This window comes from Gallinula chloropus, assembly GCF_964237585.1.
Source record: "Gallinula chloropus genome assembly, chromosome: 12".
NCBI classification, from domain to species: Eukaryota; Metazoa; Chordata; class Aves; order Gruiformes; family Rallidae; genus Gallinula; species Gallinula chloropus.
Window position 1 is genome coordinate 17,471,667 of NC_140097.1, and position 19,042 is coordinate 17,490,708.

Below are 19,042 nucleotides of genomic sequence, written 5' to 3' on the forward strand. Positions count from 1 at the left end.
GCTATAAAACAATAAATAAAAGCTTCATTTATTCAGCAGAGGAGCAAGGGTTATGTTCCTTTATATACTTTACACAAGAGCTGATAGCTTGCCAGTCTCATTAAATTTAAGTGACCAGTGTGGTACAGCTATATTCATGTATACATCTGCCTTTCCAAGTGCAACATTGTACCACGTACAAATCTGGACCTGCAAAGGTAGCAGTGCAGCCACAAAGACTGAACTGCCACATCTGCATTGAAAATGATCTCTGTCACCAGTGACACTAAGAACTGCAAATTCAAAGGCGTGAAGAGGGCTTGTATTAGCTGTATCTATCATGATGATGAATGCAATTGAGGACACGTTAACCTTAATTATTACTTGTCTTTTTGTTATCTTAATTTCACTAATAATTTCTTCATGTGATTCATAATATAGCCCAAGTATGGCAAATAAAGTACTTAAACTTCCATTTCTCAATACAGAGATACCACAGGTAAACAGTCAGAAGCACGAGACATTGCCCTGCATAGGAGACCATCAGGTACCAGGTGAGGATTTGGTCTGTCTAAATTTGGTATACAGAATTTATAATACCATACTGAAATACCTCTGAAGTGTAGTAGTCAAATTCAGAATCAATAATGTATCCCATGGAAAGATACAAAAGGATTCACTAAATTCTAGAGCCCAATTTAACCATGTATTTTGACTACATCAACTTCAAACATACAAATTCACTCCTTTGACTCTTTTCAGATCAAAGCCTTCAAGAAAAATAGAACTAAGTATCAGGAAAAACAGAAACTGAGAGCAGTTGGGCAAAAGGACCATGCTGTTTAAATCAGCAGAACGCAGCCATTACAGTTGGAAAGGCATTTGCTTCAGTGATGAGCTCTTGTCAGAGTCAGAGAAAGCAAAAGATATACTGATGGTGGTCTGAAGCCAGGTTTCTGGCCTGTGTTCTCAGGAACTGCATACTTCTTTTGACAGCTACACAGCTGTCCTTCAGTACTGCCCTCCTCCAGGTACAATCAGGTATAAAACAATCCTCTGCCTAGCTGCATGCACCTTGCAAACAATCGTTCTAAGACCCTTGTTAGCATATGCACAAAGCAAACAAGAAGCCTTGCCATCACTTAAGGGGGAATTAAATTAGGCCACTCTGATGGTGAGGATGAATTTTGATAAGATACTAAAAAACCTGTTCATGTTGAAATTCAAAATGTTCAGATGAAAATTAAATGCAGAGGCTTGTATAATACACTTCTAGCCAACTAACCATTTTGATCTTTCACATTCTTGGTACACACTCACTGACCTGAGTGGGAATTTCACTTCAGAAATTAAAATCTCTATCATCCAGTATTACTACTTGATGTCAGCCTTCTGTAAAGAATATGCCAGCAATACAAGAACTCAAGTAGATTCATGATATATTCCAAAACTACAGAGAGTGCTTTTTCATGGCAATGACATGTAGATCTGAATTGCATATATACCTCTCTCCCAAATAATTTGTACAGCTTGGTGTATCTGACTGTTAATGAGTTCACATTGCTATCAACCTCAACTGAGTCAGATAAAATTGCTCTTTAGTCTTATAATTACTGATCAGTGATTCAAAAATTATATTGAATTTGCTGTCTATGAAATGAAAACAAAAAATACTATTCTACACATAAGGGGAAAAAAAAGAAGAAAAAGTCATTTTCTTACCAGATTTTCTCCTTTTATGCATGCAGGATCTTCTCACTCCTTATTTGCCTAAACTGTCCAGAAGAAGAATAATTAAGGCAAAGATCTGGACTGCAGTCCATATTGGCAAAGTTATTTCATATCTTCTAATCCCTGCTGCACCTGTGCAGTTCAAAACACAGCAGTTGGCATAAATATTACTGCAGGTTGAACTCAGCCCCAGCTTTGTTTGTTGCTGCTGATGGGGCAAAAGTACTAATAAATCCAGCTGGCTCAAAGAACAAAAAATTGGGGCGACAAGTCAGGAGAGAAAAACAATTTTTTTGCAATTAGGCTGAACACATGCTGAGTCAATGGTGACATATTTCCTAATACCATTACGACCATGCTTAGAATCCATAGGTTTTTTGAACCAAATCTATTAATCCAACATCTAAATTACTATGCCATAGACACATCACAATTTTGCTTGAGGAAGATACAAGTTCCAGAGAAATTCAAAGCTGAAAATTCACAAGGCAATACACTGCTGGAAGGTTTGGGGAGTACTGACAGAATCATAACATTGTGACAACTGCCATACACATGATGCAAAAAAATCGTATCAAAAAGGATCCACTACCTGCAATTTTAAAAACTTATGCTTGGAATTGTGAAGAACATTGTAAATGGGAAATGTTCTTGTTATGACAGGATTTCATTAACTGCCAACTGCTCAGCACACTTGGAAGACACAACTTTCAGTCCACCTTTTAATAAAGATGTAACAGACAAAAGGTAAATCACACGCTATTATGATATTTGAAATGTGTTGCTTGTAGGTTGTTTCCATTAAATGACATCACATAATTGAGACTACAGAAAAAAGTACTAGAATTCAGCAGAAAGATAATTTTGGTTGTATTTTTCCAACATGTTACATCAAAACTCTCATCTACATTGGGTAAAACCAGAATGTGCACATGAACTGAAGCTTTGCTGGCTGCATTTCAGTTCCATCTTCTAGACAGAGAAAAAAAATTATTTGCAGGATGTATTCAAGATTTACTCAAGTCATAAGGCCAAAGCAAACGTTCTCTGGAAATAAGAAAGCTATGATATGTAAGACGTAACCTGGAAAATCTCTACACAAACTCTTTAGAGCTGAAGTAATTCTTATGTTACTAACAGAAGAAAATGGGACGTTTCATTTTTTTAATCTCACATGAGGACATTGCAGATTTTGCTTAGAAGAAGCAGCAGCAACTACAGCACATAGTGAGAGAAAATATGTTGGAAAAGAGAGGAAGTTTTCAGAGCTGTTACTTAACCTATTTACGCAATTCAGAAGGTAACAGAGATCAGTGTGTTTCAAATGAAGACAGTAAACATGAACTCATATTGAGAAAAACCCAAGCCTTTTAAAAACTGTAAGTAGAAGAAGATAAAACGTCTTGGAAACCAGATACACAGTTGTAGAGAAATGATAAAGCAAACTTCTTTATTGAACAGAAACATCAACAGATAAGGAACTCTCAGAACAGATGTACTGCCATGGGATTAGATGCATCAGCTATAGGGCTACATATGCAGGAATGAGCTGTGGCTTAACTCACTGGAATCACTGTTTTTATCACAGGTAATTTTACAGTATCAGAGACAGGCTTGCTACCTTTTGGTAGATTTACAGGATTTTTTAATTTTACGGTGTTTTTCGAGAAGAAAATGTGTTCATATACATATTCAAGCATATAAGCATGAATATGCATATGTACAAGTATATATATACACACACAGAGACATATCTGTATCACAGGCATATGTGTATACCTACAAAAAACACATCCAGATATCTTACATAGCCTTACCAAGGTAAAGGTATCTAGGCTGATACTGTTGAGTATTTTATAATTTTTATTTCATACTATTATATAAATGTTAAAACATCTCTAAGCTGAAAAGAGGAAGCAATGAGATTGAGTTATCAAATGCAAATGGGAAAAAATATCACAGGAGGAAAATTTACACCACATAAAACTGATCCCTAAATTAAGTGCATGAGCTCTGAAAAGACTTGGGCACTGTGAATACCTTTACCTAATTGATGTACAGTGTCATAATTTTTAAAGGCTCAATGTATTAGAATAACCTCAGCTCCTTCAGCAGTCTACCAGGGAAAGGAATAGTTACCATCAAGAAATCCAACTATTGTGGCAAGTATCAGGGGATTCATACAGACATGTGGAGACTCTGAAAACACAGACTGTAAGACATCTGATAATTTACAGGTACTACATTAATCTCACTCAGAAGGCTAGAAAGTCAGCAAACTGTGCAGATTTCCAGGTGGTTCTTTACTCAAGTCTTTAGTACTTTAAGCAGTATTTACTCAAGTCTTTAGTACTTTAAGCAGTATTTCATGAATGTGCAGTCAGATGCCGACTGGTAAATCCTCTGTGCATGTGCATACTGATGCTCCATGGGATTCTGGCTGCACTTGAAATACAGGAGAGGAATACTAACGAGCATACACACTGTTCAAAGTTATTTTGCTCATTCCCCTTACTCTACGTTCCTGAAGGTGAATTTACAATCTACAGTGGCAAGTTGACTCAGGTCAACAAGCCACTCAAGGAATCACACAGATACCTGAAACTAGGGGACTGGTCTGTGATGACTTGCCAAATAAATCTAACTGCAAGGAAACAACATTTTTAGTTTCATCAGCAACTCTTTGGTCTTTGAAACTGTGAATAACAGCTGTGTTTTAAGAAATACGTTGTATTAATTGGCATGGTTTCTGAAGTAGCTTGACTCCTCTTACACTCTTCCAGATAAAACCCATTCAATGACTGGCTTTCATTCTCTATAGAATGCAGACAAGGAAAACGGATGGGTGACTAAGATTGATAAAAGCCTTTAGAAACTAAACAGAGGAGAATCTGCTTTGCATTCATCCCAAGATGATTAAGCTATGTATATGAATTGAATATTTCAAATGACAGTGAAGCCAGTATCCACAACTGAGTCATCTGAAAGGAACTGGAAAGAGCTTATGGCTCCTAATACTCAAAATGCATAACTTGGAAAACTTCATTAATGATTTTTTTTTCATTACTAGCTCGTTCTGAAACTTGGCTGATAATAAATAACACTTGTGTTGGGTAACTAATACGTCACACATGAAAAATCATACACTTTGCCAAATAGAAGCTATTTCATTGCTGGGAATCACCCATGAAGGAAACTATGATTTTTCTCAGAGCAAGGCTCTGCAAGCTCAAAAAGAGAACTAATCCATAAAAATCCATGTTTGGAAAAATTTTGGACCCCAAATTCATCCATTTGTTGGTCAACAACTTCCTTACAACTTGACAGTTCACTGCCACTTGTGCTAGTACAGTAAAAGGCCACCAGGGAAAAAGCAAAATTTCTGCTAGAATTGGCCACAAAGAGATACAAGGTTTAAGTAGCATCATTTTTCCAAACTCCAAGAGTATTTCAAGTGCTGTGACCACTGCAGCTTTGAGGGATAAATGGCTGACTGTGGAAAAAACAAGCATGTAAGGCTCTCCAGGAAAAACCCATTGTAAACCTGGGGGCTTCCCAATTAATCATGATTCTTACCATTGCCTTAAAAATCACCTCTAACTATGTGCTGCTCCCCAATTACTTTTACCCAGAATACAGACATATGGGTATGGAAAAGAGAGGCTGTTGTGTACAGCAGGACTATCTGTTGAATATAGACAGTCCTCAAAATACCCGTTCATTTGTCTTGGCCCTCTGCAAAATGAGTTCAAAGGTCTACACCCCATCCACAGAAAGGACAAAATTTTGTCTCTCCTGTAAACATTAAACAGCAAGGTAACTTTCCCAACTCTCTTTCTGCTCAGAGACTTTAGAACATCAACAGATGAAAAATAAACCTACTAACATTTTAACTGGCAAACATCAGACACTGCTAAACTTTAAAGAGGAAGTTCTGGACACAAATATACTTAAATCAGCATTTTAGACTGCATTACTAAACAGTATATTAATTACAAAATTCTTCTGGTTAAAATTCAGAACAACCATTTTCTTCTAAAATAACACAGTCCTTAATACTGCAGGCTGCACTGCTCAGCAGACCCAAACAGATAGCCTTACCTGTGGTAAATTGAAATCTAAGACGTCTTCAAGATCACCTCATGCTGTCTGGAAGTACAAAACCAGAGCCCACATGATTACAAACATAGGTAAATTTGTTAAAAGTATTTCATTTCAAACAATATAAAAAAATATTACATGATGGGAAGAAGAGCAGTTTGCTCTCATGAACCCAAGAGTCACAAAATATGCATGATTTAATATGCATAAACAAGGACGTCTCCATCAAATATATGGGACCACATCAAGTAATGGTGAATATGGGAACAGGATTTTAAGACTTTAAAAAAAAACCCACAACAAATAATTAGGGTTTTGTGTTTATATTATACTTATTATAAAAAGTAAACATTTAACTATTTAGCAAAGGTCTCTTTTAAAAAACAAAGAACAATATATTACTGCTTTTATTGTCTTGGAGAATCATTTTGTTCAAACTGACTTGGTTGTAAAATTAGCAGGCTATAAAGCCATCAAAAACTACAGAGGCTTACACATTCTCTTAACCAGAATATAAACAAGACAATCTGTACCACACAAGGAGTGTTGACACATCAAATAATATGCCTGCATTATAAATACTAGGAGGAAATGTTGAACTTTGCTGAATTTTTTTTTAACACAGTATAAACAATATACCAACCAAGCTGTAAGTCAAGTCATCCTGGTTTTCATGAACCATTTTGGCAATTGTTCTATATCCACACTGGAAGTTATTAAGAATGAATGTTGGCTACTGCACAGAATTACAGTCATCTATAAACTTATTCAGTCCTTACACAGTTACAAAATGTACTTTTAATGCTCTCTGCTCCTTCAACTGGAGTTGCAGAAGAGTGGGTTATGTATTGTAGGACAACCCCTTGTGTTTTTCAGTGTTTCATATGTCTATTTAGAACATCAAAATTTAATTCATTTGCTTTGTAACAACAAATCTTAAGCAGCTGCTCTGAAATACAATGCAGTCTCACCACCCAAGTTCCACTATCACACATGGAAATTGCAAGCAAGCTTGCACTTGCAGCAAAGGCTTTGGAGCTCAGCCCCTTTGTTGGAATTTAACTTCTCTTGTAGAACTGAGTTAGCCAAGTGAAAAGGAAACCATGACCAAGACCCGTATAGGGGTCTTCTACCATGTTTTGGACCTGTTTTCCAGTAACTACTTGGAGTAGTGCTACTAGAGGCTACTCTCTTCTCTGATGAATAACCCTCAGATACAACTTGGAATTAACTCACACCCATTTTGTTTTTCCTAATCTTTGTATGAAACAGGTGTTAATCCCAATTGAGTCTAGGGGTTAATCAAAGACAAACAAGCATTTTAACATTCAAACCACTATTTACACCTTTCACAACAGGAGAGAACTACTGAGAGATCCCTCACATAAGCTTGACAACAGAATGTGACAATTCAAGGGGTTTGGGGAATTCTTTCTTTGAAGCAGTTAAAGGCTCATGATGACACGCAGCAAACAGTAGAAAAAAGTCTGTAATGATCTACAACAAGCACAATGAAACACCAGATTTACAGGTATCTTCACAGAAGTAGTAACTTTATTTTTCCACCAAAATGAGGTCTTACAATTAATTCTAAATACTGAAGACTGAGATCTCTAGCAATGTTTCTTCCTAAATAATCTAAACTCCCTGAAGTGCTTTGCTCAGATCTTAAATCATAAATAGTGCTAATTAATATGAAAGCATATGCATGGTGTCTTATTTCCTCCTTAACAGTTTTTGTGTCCCGGTTGATCAATACCCTAGAAGTCAGCAACCTGCTTAATTCAGAGTTGCAGGCTGCCAGGTACAGAAAGGGTTTTTTCCAGTCTGATAGAGTACTTGTTCCTTCACTTTTGCTGAAAGTTTACCATGGATTGCCAAAAAAACACATGGAGATGTGAAAAGGAACAAGCTTGAAGTCATCCCAAAACGCCTAATTTTGGAGCAATTCAAGACAAGCTGGCCTGGCTGATCTATGCTGGCTCAGTCATAAAGCTGGTTGTTTTCCTGCAGAGCTACTTTCCGAAAAGTTAAACTCTCACTCTCTGCCATTAAACAGTTTCGTCACAGTTCCGTCATTCAAAACACCAAAGATGGAATTCAGCAAATCTTTTTAACAGACTAAGAAAACGTGCTGTGTCAAAGTTTTATTAGCAAAACTGTTTTTTATTAGCATCTTGACTCACCACATAATCTAAAGGAGAGTGCCTATTAAAGAGCAGTTTCTTTTGTAGATAACCAAGGTAGCAGTTAAAACACAATTCCAGATTGCACTAATGCATTACCGACTCAATACACATAACCAGTTTGTGATGCAATATATAATCATACATGCGTATTTAAGACACACAGCACGATGTTAACAGTTTCAAAGACGTGTCTGAGCTACGCAGCACCTTGCAAGGATGAAAAAAACATAGCCGTGAGCCTTGGCCTGTGACTCTGGAAACAAACCACACCCCAGCTTAGGCCTGAAAATGAAAGGCCAACAAGGCAAATCAGCTGCACTTCCTGGATGACTTAATGTAATTGCACCTGTTTATTTCTGTATGTCAGTAACAGTAAAAGATATCAGAAGGAATAAATCACAAAACACACATCACTTCAGCAAGACACAGACAAATGCTCGCATGTTCAGGTCCTCCAGGGGGTCTGGGGCACTGGCAGTGATTAAAGGCCCATCAGTGTCACTAACCATCAGCTGACCAACACTCTTGTTTGTCCACACACGATGTTTTGTGTTGGACTGCAACCCGAGCAGGCCCTGCCAGCACCGGCTCGCCGGGGAACCTGCCAGCAGCCCCGCGGCCTACGGCGGTCCCGGGATCCGGCGGGTGGCCCCAGAGAGCCGGGTGCGCCCCCAGCCTCGCCCGACCTGGGCCACCGACGACGCAAGCGATGCCCCAGCCTGCTTTCAGCCCTGCTGCCAGCACCGCCGCCGCTCCGGCTGCGAGCTGGCACGCTGGCCCGGGAGGCGGCAGCCGCGGCCAGGGCGGAGAGAGAGGGAGGGGGCGGGCGGGAGGCGGGCTCAGCGCTAGGCCCGGCGCGACGGGGGGCAGCGAGCGCTGCGCAGAGCCGGGCTCCCCTCGGCGGCGGGCGGAAGGCAGGAGGGCGGCAGCGCTATGCCCGGCCCGGCGGCGCTGGGGGCAGCGGGCCCCGACCCGGAGGAGAGCTATGACTTCCTCTTCAAGCTGGTGCTCATCGGGGACGCCAGCGTGGGCAAGACCTGCCTCGTACAGCGCTTCAAAACCGGGGCCTTCGCCGAGCGCCAGGGCAGCACCATCGGCGTGGACTTCACCATGAAGAGCCTAGAGATCCAGGGCAAGCGGGTGAAGGTGAGCGGAGCGGCGGCCCGGGGCAGAGGGAGCGGCCCGGTACTCCCCCGCTCCGGTTCTGGGGCTGGCGGAGCGGGCGGGGAGCTATGGCTCACCTCCCGGCCCGCCCCCGGTGCTGTGGAGCTCGGAGCTCTGGGCCGACACAGCCGCCGAGATGCTGGCGGGGCCGCCTGGCCCGACTGCCGGAGAAGGCGTCGGTGGCGAGCCGGTGGCTAGCGGCGAGCGGTGCCGCCCGTCCGGGGTGCCCCGCCTTGGGGCAGCTCACGTTGCCCCTGCCCCGTCCCGCTGATGACTTGTCCGTGCGCTGCTGCTGTTCTCGGAGGAAGGGCTGCGCCGCGCGGGTACCGCCTTCCCGAGGAGCTCCCACGGGCGAGGAAGCACGGAGCGCCTATCTTCGCTTGTTTTGCTGCGACGGGATCCGCTGTGCGGCCGGGCCGGTTCCTTGTTAGCACCAGACCAACACTGATACATGCCCCGCTGCACACCCGCACTTCGGGACGCGCTCAGGCTGCAACACCCCTCATTTCAGGCAGGCTTCTGACGATGGTTTGTTTACAAGGCAGAAGTGCCTCAGCTGGACTGTCACGTTTCCAGAAAGGGATGTGGAATGGGCAGATTGGGAGAAGCTGGGGCAGTTAGGCATGCTTAAAAGCTATCTTATGACACTATAGGGTGTCTTGCAAAGTGCAACTTTTATATTTCTTCTCAAGTCAGAATAAACTGGCCCTAAACTTGACTTCTGCTTTTCTTATGTTGGGGAAAACCACCTAGTCATGAAGGTTAGAAAGAGACATTTACCCTACCAAAATATCCTCAGATTCTCAGTGGCACAAATTCCCTACAATAGACTGGGCCTCTGAGCACAGAAGCATGATCAAACGGGAAGGAAAAAGGCTTAAAGCACCTGTGGTTTGTAGGGATAAATTACTTTGCCACCCCTCCCTCCAGAATGGAACCGTACACCTATCCTTACTTATACCAGTGGGATGAAGAAGAACTTGATGCAGACACTGCTTGGGAAAGGTCATGGAACTGTAAGGTTTTTGAGATGAAAGGTGGCACAGACACATGGTAATTGCATTTGAATTTTGGTCTGTGTTTAGCAAAGTAGGTGTCAAAGTCCTCTATTATCTTTTTCTTAGAAATTAACTGTGGTGAGCGGAATATTAAGCAGAGTTGCAGAAAAGGGAAGAAATAAATGCTCCTGTTTTAAGGAGGAGGATTTAGAAGTTCCACACCTAGCCAAGGTACCTGGTTCATTATACCTTTTCCTATCAGTGCACCGCTGGGGTTAGCAGCTGAAAAGGAGGCTCAGACTTTTCTGTTGTGCTATTAGTAGTACCTCTTCTGTGCTTTCTAGTAAGTGAGCAGTTAGAAGTGGGGTTTCTGCTTTCAGATTGAAACCTGGCTCCATTTAAATGCCAGGCACATCCAAAGTGACAAATGTGTCTGTTCGTGGTGCCAGGGGTCTCAGCCGCAGACTCCAGGAGGAGGGGAGCACCAGCCCAGGAAATAACTCAGACTGCCTAGGTGTGCTTTTCACACTGTCAGCACTTACACCTCAGTGCTCCTCTGTTAGTAGTCAGTCTGTAACAAAACCTGTGAATTATTTCTAAGTATTTTACAGAAAATAAATAAGAACATGCACTTTAGCCATCTGAACAGAGCCTTTGGTAAACATGCCTGTACATGTGTTCTGAGAGAGATGTGCTGTGTTTCTCGTTACTTTTGTCTCAGTCCTGAGACACACAGTGTTTTAAAAGTTTCAGAGAAATTGTTGATTGGAATACCTCAAATTAAGAGATGTTCAGGGCAAGTTTGACCTTACAAAAGCATGACAGGTGAGTGTACTGCTCTGATTTCTTTATGGGTTTATGCTAATCAAGACAGTATCTTCATAAGGAATTCAGAGGCTTGTTTTCTTTTTAGTGAATGGGGCAGGAATAGTAACATTCTCATTTGTAAGCATTCTCATGTGTACAAAAAACGTCCCAAGGAGCTTCTGAACAGTACTTGCTCTGCATTCCCAGTGACCTAAGCTTTACTTTTAGTCAGGCTGAGTATTACAACACAAGTGAGTATGAATCAGACATTTCCTTTGAAATTGAAACAGACATTTTAAGGTTAATTGTGTTAGTGTCCTTTTCTGTTTAAAACTTCAAATGTTGTCATTACAGTTACATAATGTTTCTGTAACATTTGGATCCCAAGCATTTTAAGTTTTGCTTCCTGCTTTTTTGTTGGATAAGGGAAAAGAAGCATATCAGGATACTAAAGGTTAAGGTTCTGCAAATAAGTTGGTTTGGTTTTTTGGTGTTTATTGTTGCTTTTTTTTTAACCAAGGTTTTCCTTGTATCTTAAAGGTGTATTCTTTCATGTCTAAACACCACTTCATACACTACTGCTACATCACCTCCTAAAGCTGACTAAGCTTCATATAGAAAGATGTTAGTACTTGAGCAAGGCCCTACTCAGGAACAATCCTGAACTGAAGATTTCTCTTTAGAAATATGACCAGTAAAGCACCAGTATCAGAAGATTTCCTAGTGTGTACTAACCCTGACTGCAACAATTTACATGTTCTTCCTCTCTAGAAGTGGTAAGCTTGTCTGTGCCATGCAGTCTTCTGTTTCTCTTCTTGCTCTTTCTTTAAGAGAGAGTTTCAATTTGAGATACTATCCAGTGATAATATACTAGGCAGTTGCCTCTGGAGCAGGCTGTTGTGAGCCATGGGCTCTTAGAGAAGAGTCAAAGCTACCTGTGGTGACCACCTTGATTTTTATCACAAACATTAAAAAAATAACGCTCTAGTGTGTGCTGTTTATCAGGTTGGAATTGCGGCCTGCTATTCTCTATAAAAGATATCCTTCTTAGCTTCCAAAAGTTGTGGTTGTTGATTTAATGTATAGTGATTGAAGTGCTATTGATAAAATAATTACTTGCTCTTTGAGTGATAGAAAGAATGTGGCAAACAGAACAAATAATGTTTCGTAACTGTTATGTCACTGTAAGAAAAAACATTGATAAAATAGTGGAACTAAGATTTTTTTACATAATGATAGGCAGGGACATTCCTAAGTCCATGAATCGTGGTTAGTAATAACCAAATTCCTTTTCTTTTGATGAAGTTGCTTCTGTGAACTGCAAAATTAACTTGGTTTGTTTTGATGTCTACTTCATGCTGACATTTTATAGTGATTTACATTTACTGAATATATTTCTTCTTTGTTCTCTCTTGCTACATCAGTAAGCAGCAGGAGAGAAGAACATTTGAAAGCAAACACATGCCTTTTATAATAAATACTTCTTTATGTATTATTGCACTTTTCAATTCACAAGCTTTTCCAGCCCATACATTCTCAAGATTTTTAGCTTCTATACAGGCCTCATGGCTCTAACTATATTCCTTTCAGAATGGCCCAAAATGTAATGTGTCATTATCTGGCCAAATTGCAAGTAATTATGACTTGTAACTGCCTTGTCTCCCGACTGTTGAATGTGATAACATTGCTAAACAAATACAAATCACACTACTGGTTATTACATGGAAGCAAGATCCTTTGATATCCCGAGGAATGTGTAACTCTCTTCTCTGTCATAGACAGAGCCTCATAATGCTAGAGCGAACGTGAATGCTGCATTCCCAGCAATGAGAATTCCTCATTCTCTGAAAAATTTGTGGGGAAACAATTGAATGGAGCACTTTAGTCTGTTCTGTGTATGAATGTTAAATTGAAATAGATTGCCACGCAGGTGCTGTTTCATTGCATTTGGCAAAACCTGTGTAGATAAAGTTGCAAGTCTGTTTCAGTAAGTCATTTTAGGAGCAAGTGTAGTGATTTGCCTCTGTACAGAAATGTATGTTATTGTTTGCCATTTGAGATGACAGCATTTAGCCACAAATGCTTAAGAATCATATAGCATGGTCTTTGCATCCATCATTTCACTATCAGGAAATTTTACAGAAGTTGCTGTGTTTTGAAGAATTCATAGTGCAGAAGTGACGTTTCTGTGATTGTAAAGGAAGGTACCAGCTATAGGATGCACTTAGTTGTTACGACTGCTGCTTCACAAGCAAAAGTAAACCTGAATTCCTGTGATAATTAAGTACTTTCCCAATTATTACCATAATGTACGTAGGAAGTAAGGGAGGGAGAAATTATTTAACATGTCTTGAGGCCACTTGTTAAGCATTAACCTTTGATAAACAATATGCTTATTGATGCAAGCACAATCTACATCAAACCATTTGATAATACTGGTTTACTGTGCTCTTTGGTCAACCTGTCACTCGCTATTTTCAACACTATTTCTGCATTTTTTGAAATGGCTTTCTTCAAGCCTAATCACACATCCCTGAATGATCAGGGCCTTTTCAGCACAGACTCGCTCCCTAGCCAGTCAAGACCTCAGCCTGCACCCTCGTGAGGGTGAATGACATGTATTCCTTCCCAACAGGAAAACAGGAATAAGAAACTATGAAGAGATGTTCAAAATTGTGTCTAATGTACTTATGGAAAACTCCAATTCTATGCTGATTATATGGAGTCATGAAAAAAATCTTACAGGAGTTAATAGTTGGTTTAGCACTTTGCTGTTCAGTACCAGCCAGTCCTGAGGGCTCTGCTGTCTAAAAAATTCAAAGCTAAAAGCAGATGAAAAATAACCAGCTTTTGTAAGCAAACGGGCATTCAACAGTGAACCATTAGCGCAAGAAAGGTGGCTCCTTGTCTTTGTTCACTTAAGTGAGTCTGTCATATTCCTTCTGAACAGCGGGTATTTATGCTCTGTTCTTTATCCTGTCCTCATTTGTTACTAGAGATGGTCCCCCAAAGGCCTGCTACCAATCTCTTATTTCATATGTGTATTTTCTGAGTATCCTCAGGTGAATTTAACACAATTCTCCACCAAACTTCTGTCTTTCTTATACAAAAACTGTTGTCAAAGTAATTACAAAACCAGGAATTGTTTAAAAAGGTTCCTAGGTGACAGGCATGGCTTCCATCACATTATTTACAAAGCTGAATCAAGGAAATAATTAAGAACTTTGTGTCATATATACAATGCAAAAAGAATATATGATCATATCTCTTTGGTAACCTGTGGCTAGTATAGTTAGCTTGGTATTTTGATTTTATCATCTACCTTATATTGAGGGGCTTTTATGTGAGAAATAGTGCAACTTATTTTTTCCAAAGAATTTGCAATTGTTGTTTCTTGTCAAAAGATACATACTTGTAAATATAGTTCAACAGAGAGACTATGTAAACTTTTTACTAGAAAATGGTGGCTTTAAGTTATAGTTGTAACTGTGGTTGTTGTCGTGTTTCTTTTTCAGTAATTGTCTGAAATGCATCTCTGTAAACTTACTGGAGAAAACAGTGTCTACCAGGATCAGAACTGGAATTTTTGCAATGACTTATATTATTTTTTAATCATGTACCAGACTGGTTCATGCTATATAGAAATATTTTTCTTAGAGTTTTCTAAAGGTGCTGTCAAACAAATTAGCTGTATTTTGCCTAGAGGAATCCATCTTCCTTTAGATTAGGTAATCTGGTTCAAAATACTTGCATATTCTGCGTTGTGTATTCTTAATGACTGGTTCAAGACAAGTTTGGCCTTTCTTCAAAGGATCGCTGTACCTTCTATCCCTATACAGTGTACAAGCTTCCACTACCATGTAGCTGCATAAGTCATGTTAACCCTTCAAATAGAAGGAAACCCCTTACTTTTCAGTTACATCAGTGAACTAAGCTGTATGGTGAATCAGATTAACAGGTGCTAGGTTCAGTGCAGGGAGAGAGTGAGAATAGTTCAGCTGGGCTGGTAAGTCTTTGATGACAGTATGGTCTTAGTTTGGCTTAAGCAAGTCATTAAACTGTGCCTGTATTTGACTGACTTTCCCTGAAACAAAGTGAGCAGTGACCTGGCTCCTTCTGCCAGTAGAAGCAATGGGAACAGTGACAAACAAGTGTGTCGGTATATATGTTTGTAAAGAAAGTATCTGCTTATGGGTCTAATACATACTGTAATGTTAGCAACAAAAGCAAAACCACAACAAACTGAAGATCATGTGAAAAGCTGAGTGATTCAGAGTCTTTACACAACAGAGGAGTGACAAGTGGGAGAGCACAGAGCCTACCTGGAGGATGTGGGCCAGGATGAAGGCTGCAGTTTGTAGCTCCTAAAAAGGTCCGGCCTGTGTTCTGTGCAGTTTCCAGCAGAGCACTCTAGGCTTCTGCCTATTCAACCCTGTGAACGCAGACATAAATGTTTTAGTAAAACACATGTAGGGGTGATGTGAGGTCTTGCTGGTGACATTCTCATGTTATTCTATCACTATTGAAATTCTGTAGAAATTGGGAAAGACCAGATAAAGGCAAATAGCATAATTGTCTTGAGAAAGAGCTAGAAATCCTGAGAACCACAGGCTTGTCATACTCATTTTGGTCCCTGGGAAAATCATAGAGCGAATCTTCCTCGAAGAGTTAAGTTTTGATGCCACTGTGGCCAGGCAGTTGACTCTGTCGCTTCCCAAAATCTGTCACAACCTCAATGAGTCTGTGATTCTATGCTATATAGCTATGCAGAGGTTTTCAAAATGCAGCACACAGGACAAGGCTCAAGACTGGCTTGTTCAGTCACACTGCAGGTAATTGTTTTTTATGCTATGTGAATAGTGTAAGATAAACTAAATATGTTTTTAACTTTAAAAGTTTATAAATTGTTTTGTACATACAGAATCTCTCAGACCTCTCCCAAGTGTTGGGTAATCATCATTAGTCTTGTTTTGCACTTGACCTAATCACACACTGAGATTTAAAGCTGCACAACAAACACAAAGGCCTAGTAGGAGACTTGAGTACAGAGAACAGTATACGTAAACCTGACATGAACTTCCTTATCTTTAGTAACTGTCTGGTGACTGCTCTGGATCATTATGTGTTCCATCAATAATCATTGCTTTGTGGTTATCTGAGTCCATTACAATCCTTCCACCTCTGAGAAAACTCTTACTAGTCCTGAGAAGTAGTTTTTCATTGGGTTAGTTCCTTTTAAGCTGTACATATATCGTTTGGTATCTAAATGCTTGATTAGCACAGGAAAGTGATCTGATCAGTACAGCGTTTTCTGAAGTGAAAGTTTCTGCTCAGACATGTGGCAGAGTCAGAAGATACAAACAAAATACTCACATGCAAAAGAAATATATGGAGAAATCATTCCATATTATTTGGTATAGAACATCACTGGGGCACTGTGTTGTCAGCTCTTTAAAAGAATGAGGTTCAGAGAAATGGGAACATAAGTCTACAATATATAAAGATTTAAAACTCCAGGAGTATTTGCTTATGGCCCCCTCAGTTAAGAGGAGACACAGAATGTAGGGAATGGCACAAAAAGACAAGCAGAGATTTCTCATTTATCATTTGGGGATAGAGGAGTGAAGGTGCAACAGAAGGACATAAAATTTGGTTTCGTTGCTACTATATGTTTAAGCCAAGAGCTTTGAAAGATGCAAAAAGGATTAGAGATTTGTATGGAGAATGAGAAGATCTGTAGTTTCTTTAGTTAAAAGCTCCTAGAATATAAACCATCATGTTCCAGAATGTTGAACAACCTATAAAACAGGAGGATTTAAAACAATTTTTCCCTATGAGCAGGATATTGTGTTTGACCACTGTGAGTTACTTGGCTTCTTCCCTGGAACATCTAGTACTGGGAACTCAAACTCTGATACTAATGCTGCTGGATTTGGGCAAAAGTATGTAAGCTGAGCGTCTCCTCTTCCTGACCAGGTGTAACGTCTGCTCTACCACCTAAAAAAAAAGTGATTTACCTGCAGAGTGACTGAGCAAGCCAGTCTTGGGCCTTGCGCTGTATGCTGGATTTTGGAAACAGTTCAGGTGACTAGCCTGATTAGGTCTTTGACTGACTCTACCGAAACCTAGAATTGCTGGCATTTTTTTTTGTACAGTCTTCTGTATGTTTCATGTATATTTCTATGTATATTAACTGCCACGTATTTCCTTATAAAACAGCATTGGTGCTCACAGCTGATACTGCCACATCCTACTCCAGTTGTTACTGCCCCTGTAGCAGAACTAACAGAACTATGTCAGTACCTCAGGCAGTACGCTAGCAAAAGCACACCGGTAGTTTCAGTGACACACCAGATGATAAACTGTAGTGGCTGTGATGTGGGGTAACACCTTGTTTTGTTAACTTGTTAGAGGCGACAAAGGGTTGGACACACACAAGCGATCACTTCACAGTCGGCCACAGAAGGAGGCAGCAGGGCTCACCTGTAGGAACCCAGATTGTCTCATTTAGTGTGGATATAAACTTTTTCAGCCAAATGTGAAAAGGTTCTCCAGTGTATATTATTCTCTTTAAATTATAAACAAAGGTCTAGAAAAACATGCTGCCATAATGTATTATGTATAAGGGACATTTGTAACAAGGCTGTTAAGTCCTATATTTTGATTCAGGAAAGCTTGCTAGCCAGCATCTCACTGTAAGCTTTGTTTTATTTAGTTGCAGATCTGGGACACAGCTGGGCAGGAGAGATTCCGAACCATCACACAGAGTTACTACCGCAGCGCCAATGGAGCAATCCTTGCCTATGACATCAGCAAGAGAGGTTCTTTCCTGTCCATTCCTCGCTGGATCGAGGATGTGAGAAAGTATGCTGGTTCCAACATAGTTCAGTTACTGATTGGTGAGTTAAAAATGCTGATACCAAGTGCTACAGTTTACTGTATGATATGATTAGTTGCAATACTTGTGCAAGATGGTTAAAACTTTTGGTTGAAGTTAAGATTTACGTAATAGATCCATTTGGAAAGTTTAACTTTTTTTAATTATAGTGTTGATTCATTTAAACAGAAATATTTTGCTTTGATTAACTTCTGTTAAGAGGCAGCCAGCTTTGTATCAGAAGGCAGCTTTGAATCCTTTGCATCTCACTTAATGGAGAACTGGGTACCCAGGATTTCCAGGCTCTGAGGCACCACTGCTGTGGACCTGTTCTCACGATAAGGACCATAAGTTTTCCAGGGCCCAAAGAAGGTGCATCGTATCATGCTGATGGGTTTTGGGAAACTGGGCACCCAGATACTTCAGCAGACAAGGCATTTCAGAAGGATTTGGGGGTAATCAGGGTTTGTCAGTTCTCTGTTAAAGGTTCTACTTTCCACCCCGATGTTTCTGACTCAAACATAGCTCTCGGGGCCTGTAGACCTGCTAACACATCCTCAGTACTATTCTACATTCCTTAGGAACCAGCAGGCTGCTGGTACATTTGGGTTGGGTTTTTTTCTCCATAAAATAGTTCTAGCTTTCATTTCTAGCCTATTTCTCTTCTGTTACGTTCTACAGCCACCACTGTTCAGTTTCTGACTTTTTCTATTCTCTGAGTCACACAGAGATAGAGGTTGGAAGGGCTTAGGAGTTACCTAGTCCAGTCTCCTGCTCAGAGTGATGCTAATGTCAGGTTGGCCAGGGCTGCTTCAGTTATATTTTGAAAATCTCCAAGATGGAAATTCTGCAGTTTCTCTCGTCAGCCTGAGCACTCCCTGCTAACTACTTCCTCTGACAGTCATTCATTATAAATTCCTCTGTTATTTCCTTTTCTTCCAGGAAACAAGTCTGACCTAAGTGACCTTCGAGAGGTTCAGCTGGAAGAAGCTCAGAGTCTGGCTGAACACTATGATAATATCATTTGTGCCATAGAGACCTCTGCAAAAGACTCCAGCAATGTGGAGGAGGCTTTTGTGAAGATGGCTACAGAGCTTATGATGAGGCATGGAGGCCCTATGTTCAATGAGAAGAATACTGACAGCATCAAGCTTGACAGCAAAGACGTTGTAGAAGGCTGGGGTTGTGGTTGCTGA

The 19,042-nt window shown here is 40.3% G+C and overlaps 1 protein-coding gene across 1 annotated transcript; it reads left to right on the top strand.

The window, feature by feature from the left end:
- Window positions 1–8,933: 8,933 nt before the first annotated feature.
- Window positions 8,934–19,042, top strand: RAB43 (RAB43, member RAS oncogene family; the record flags this gene model as incomplete). The annotated part of the gene is made up of 3 exons (XM_084269438.1): window positions 8,934–9,146; window positions 17,685–17,868; window positions 18,789–19,042. 3 exons carry the CDS (start codon window positions 8,934–8,936, stop codon window positions 19,040–19,042), a joined length of 651 nt encoding a protein of 216 aa, XP_084125564.1.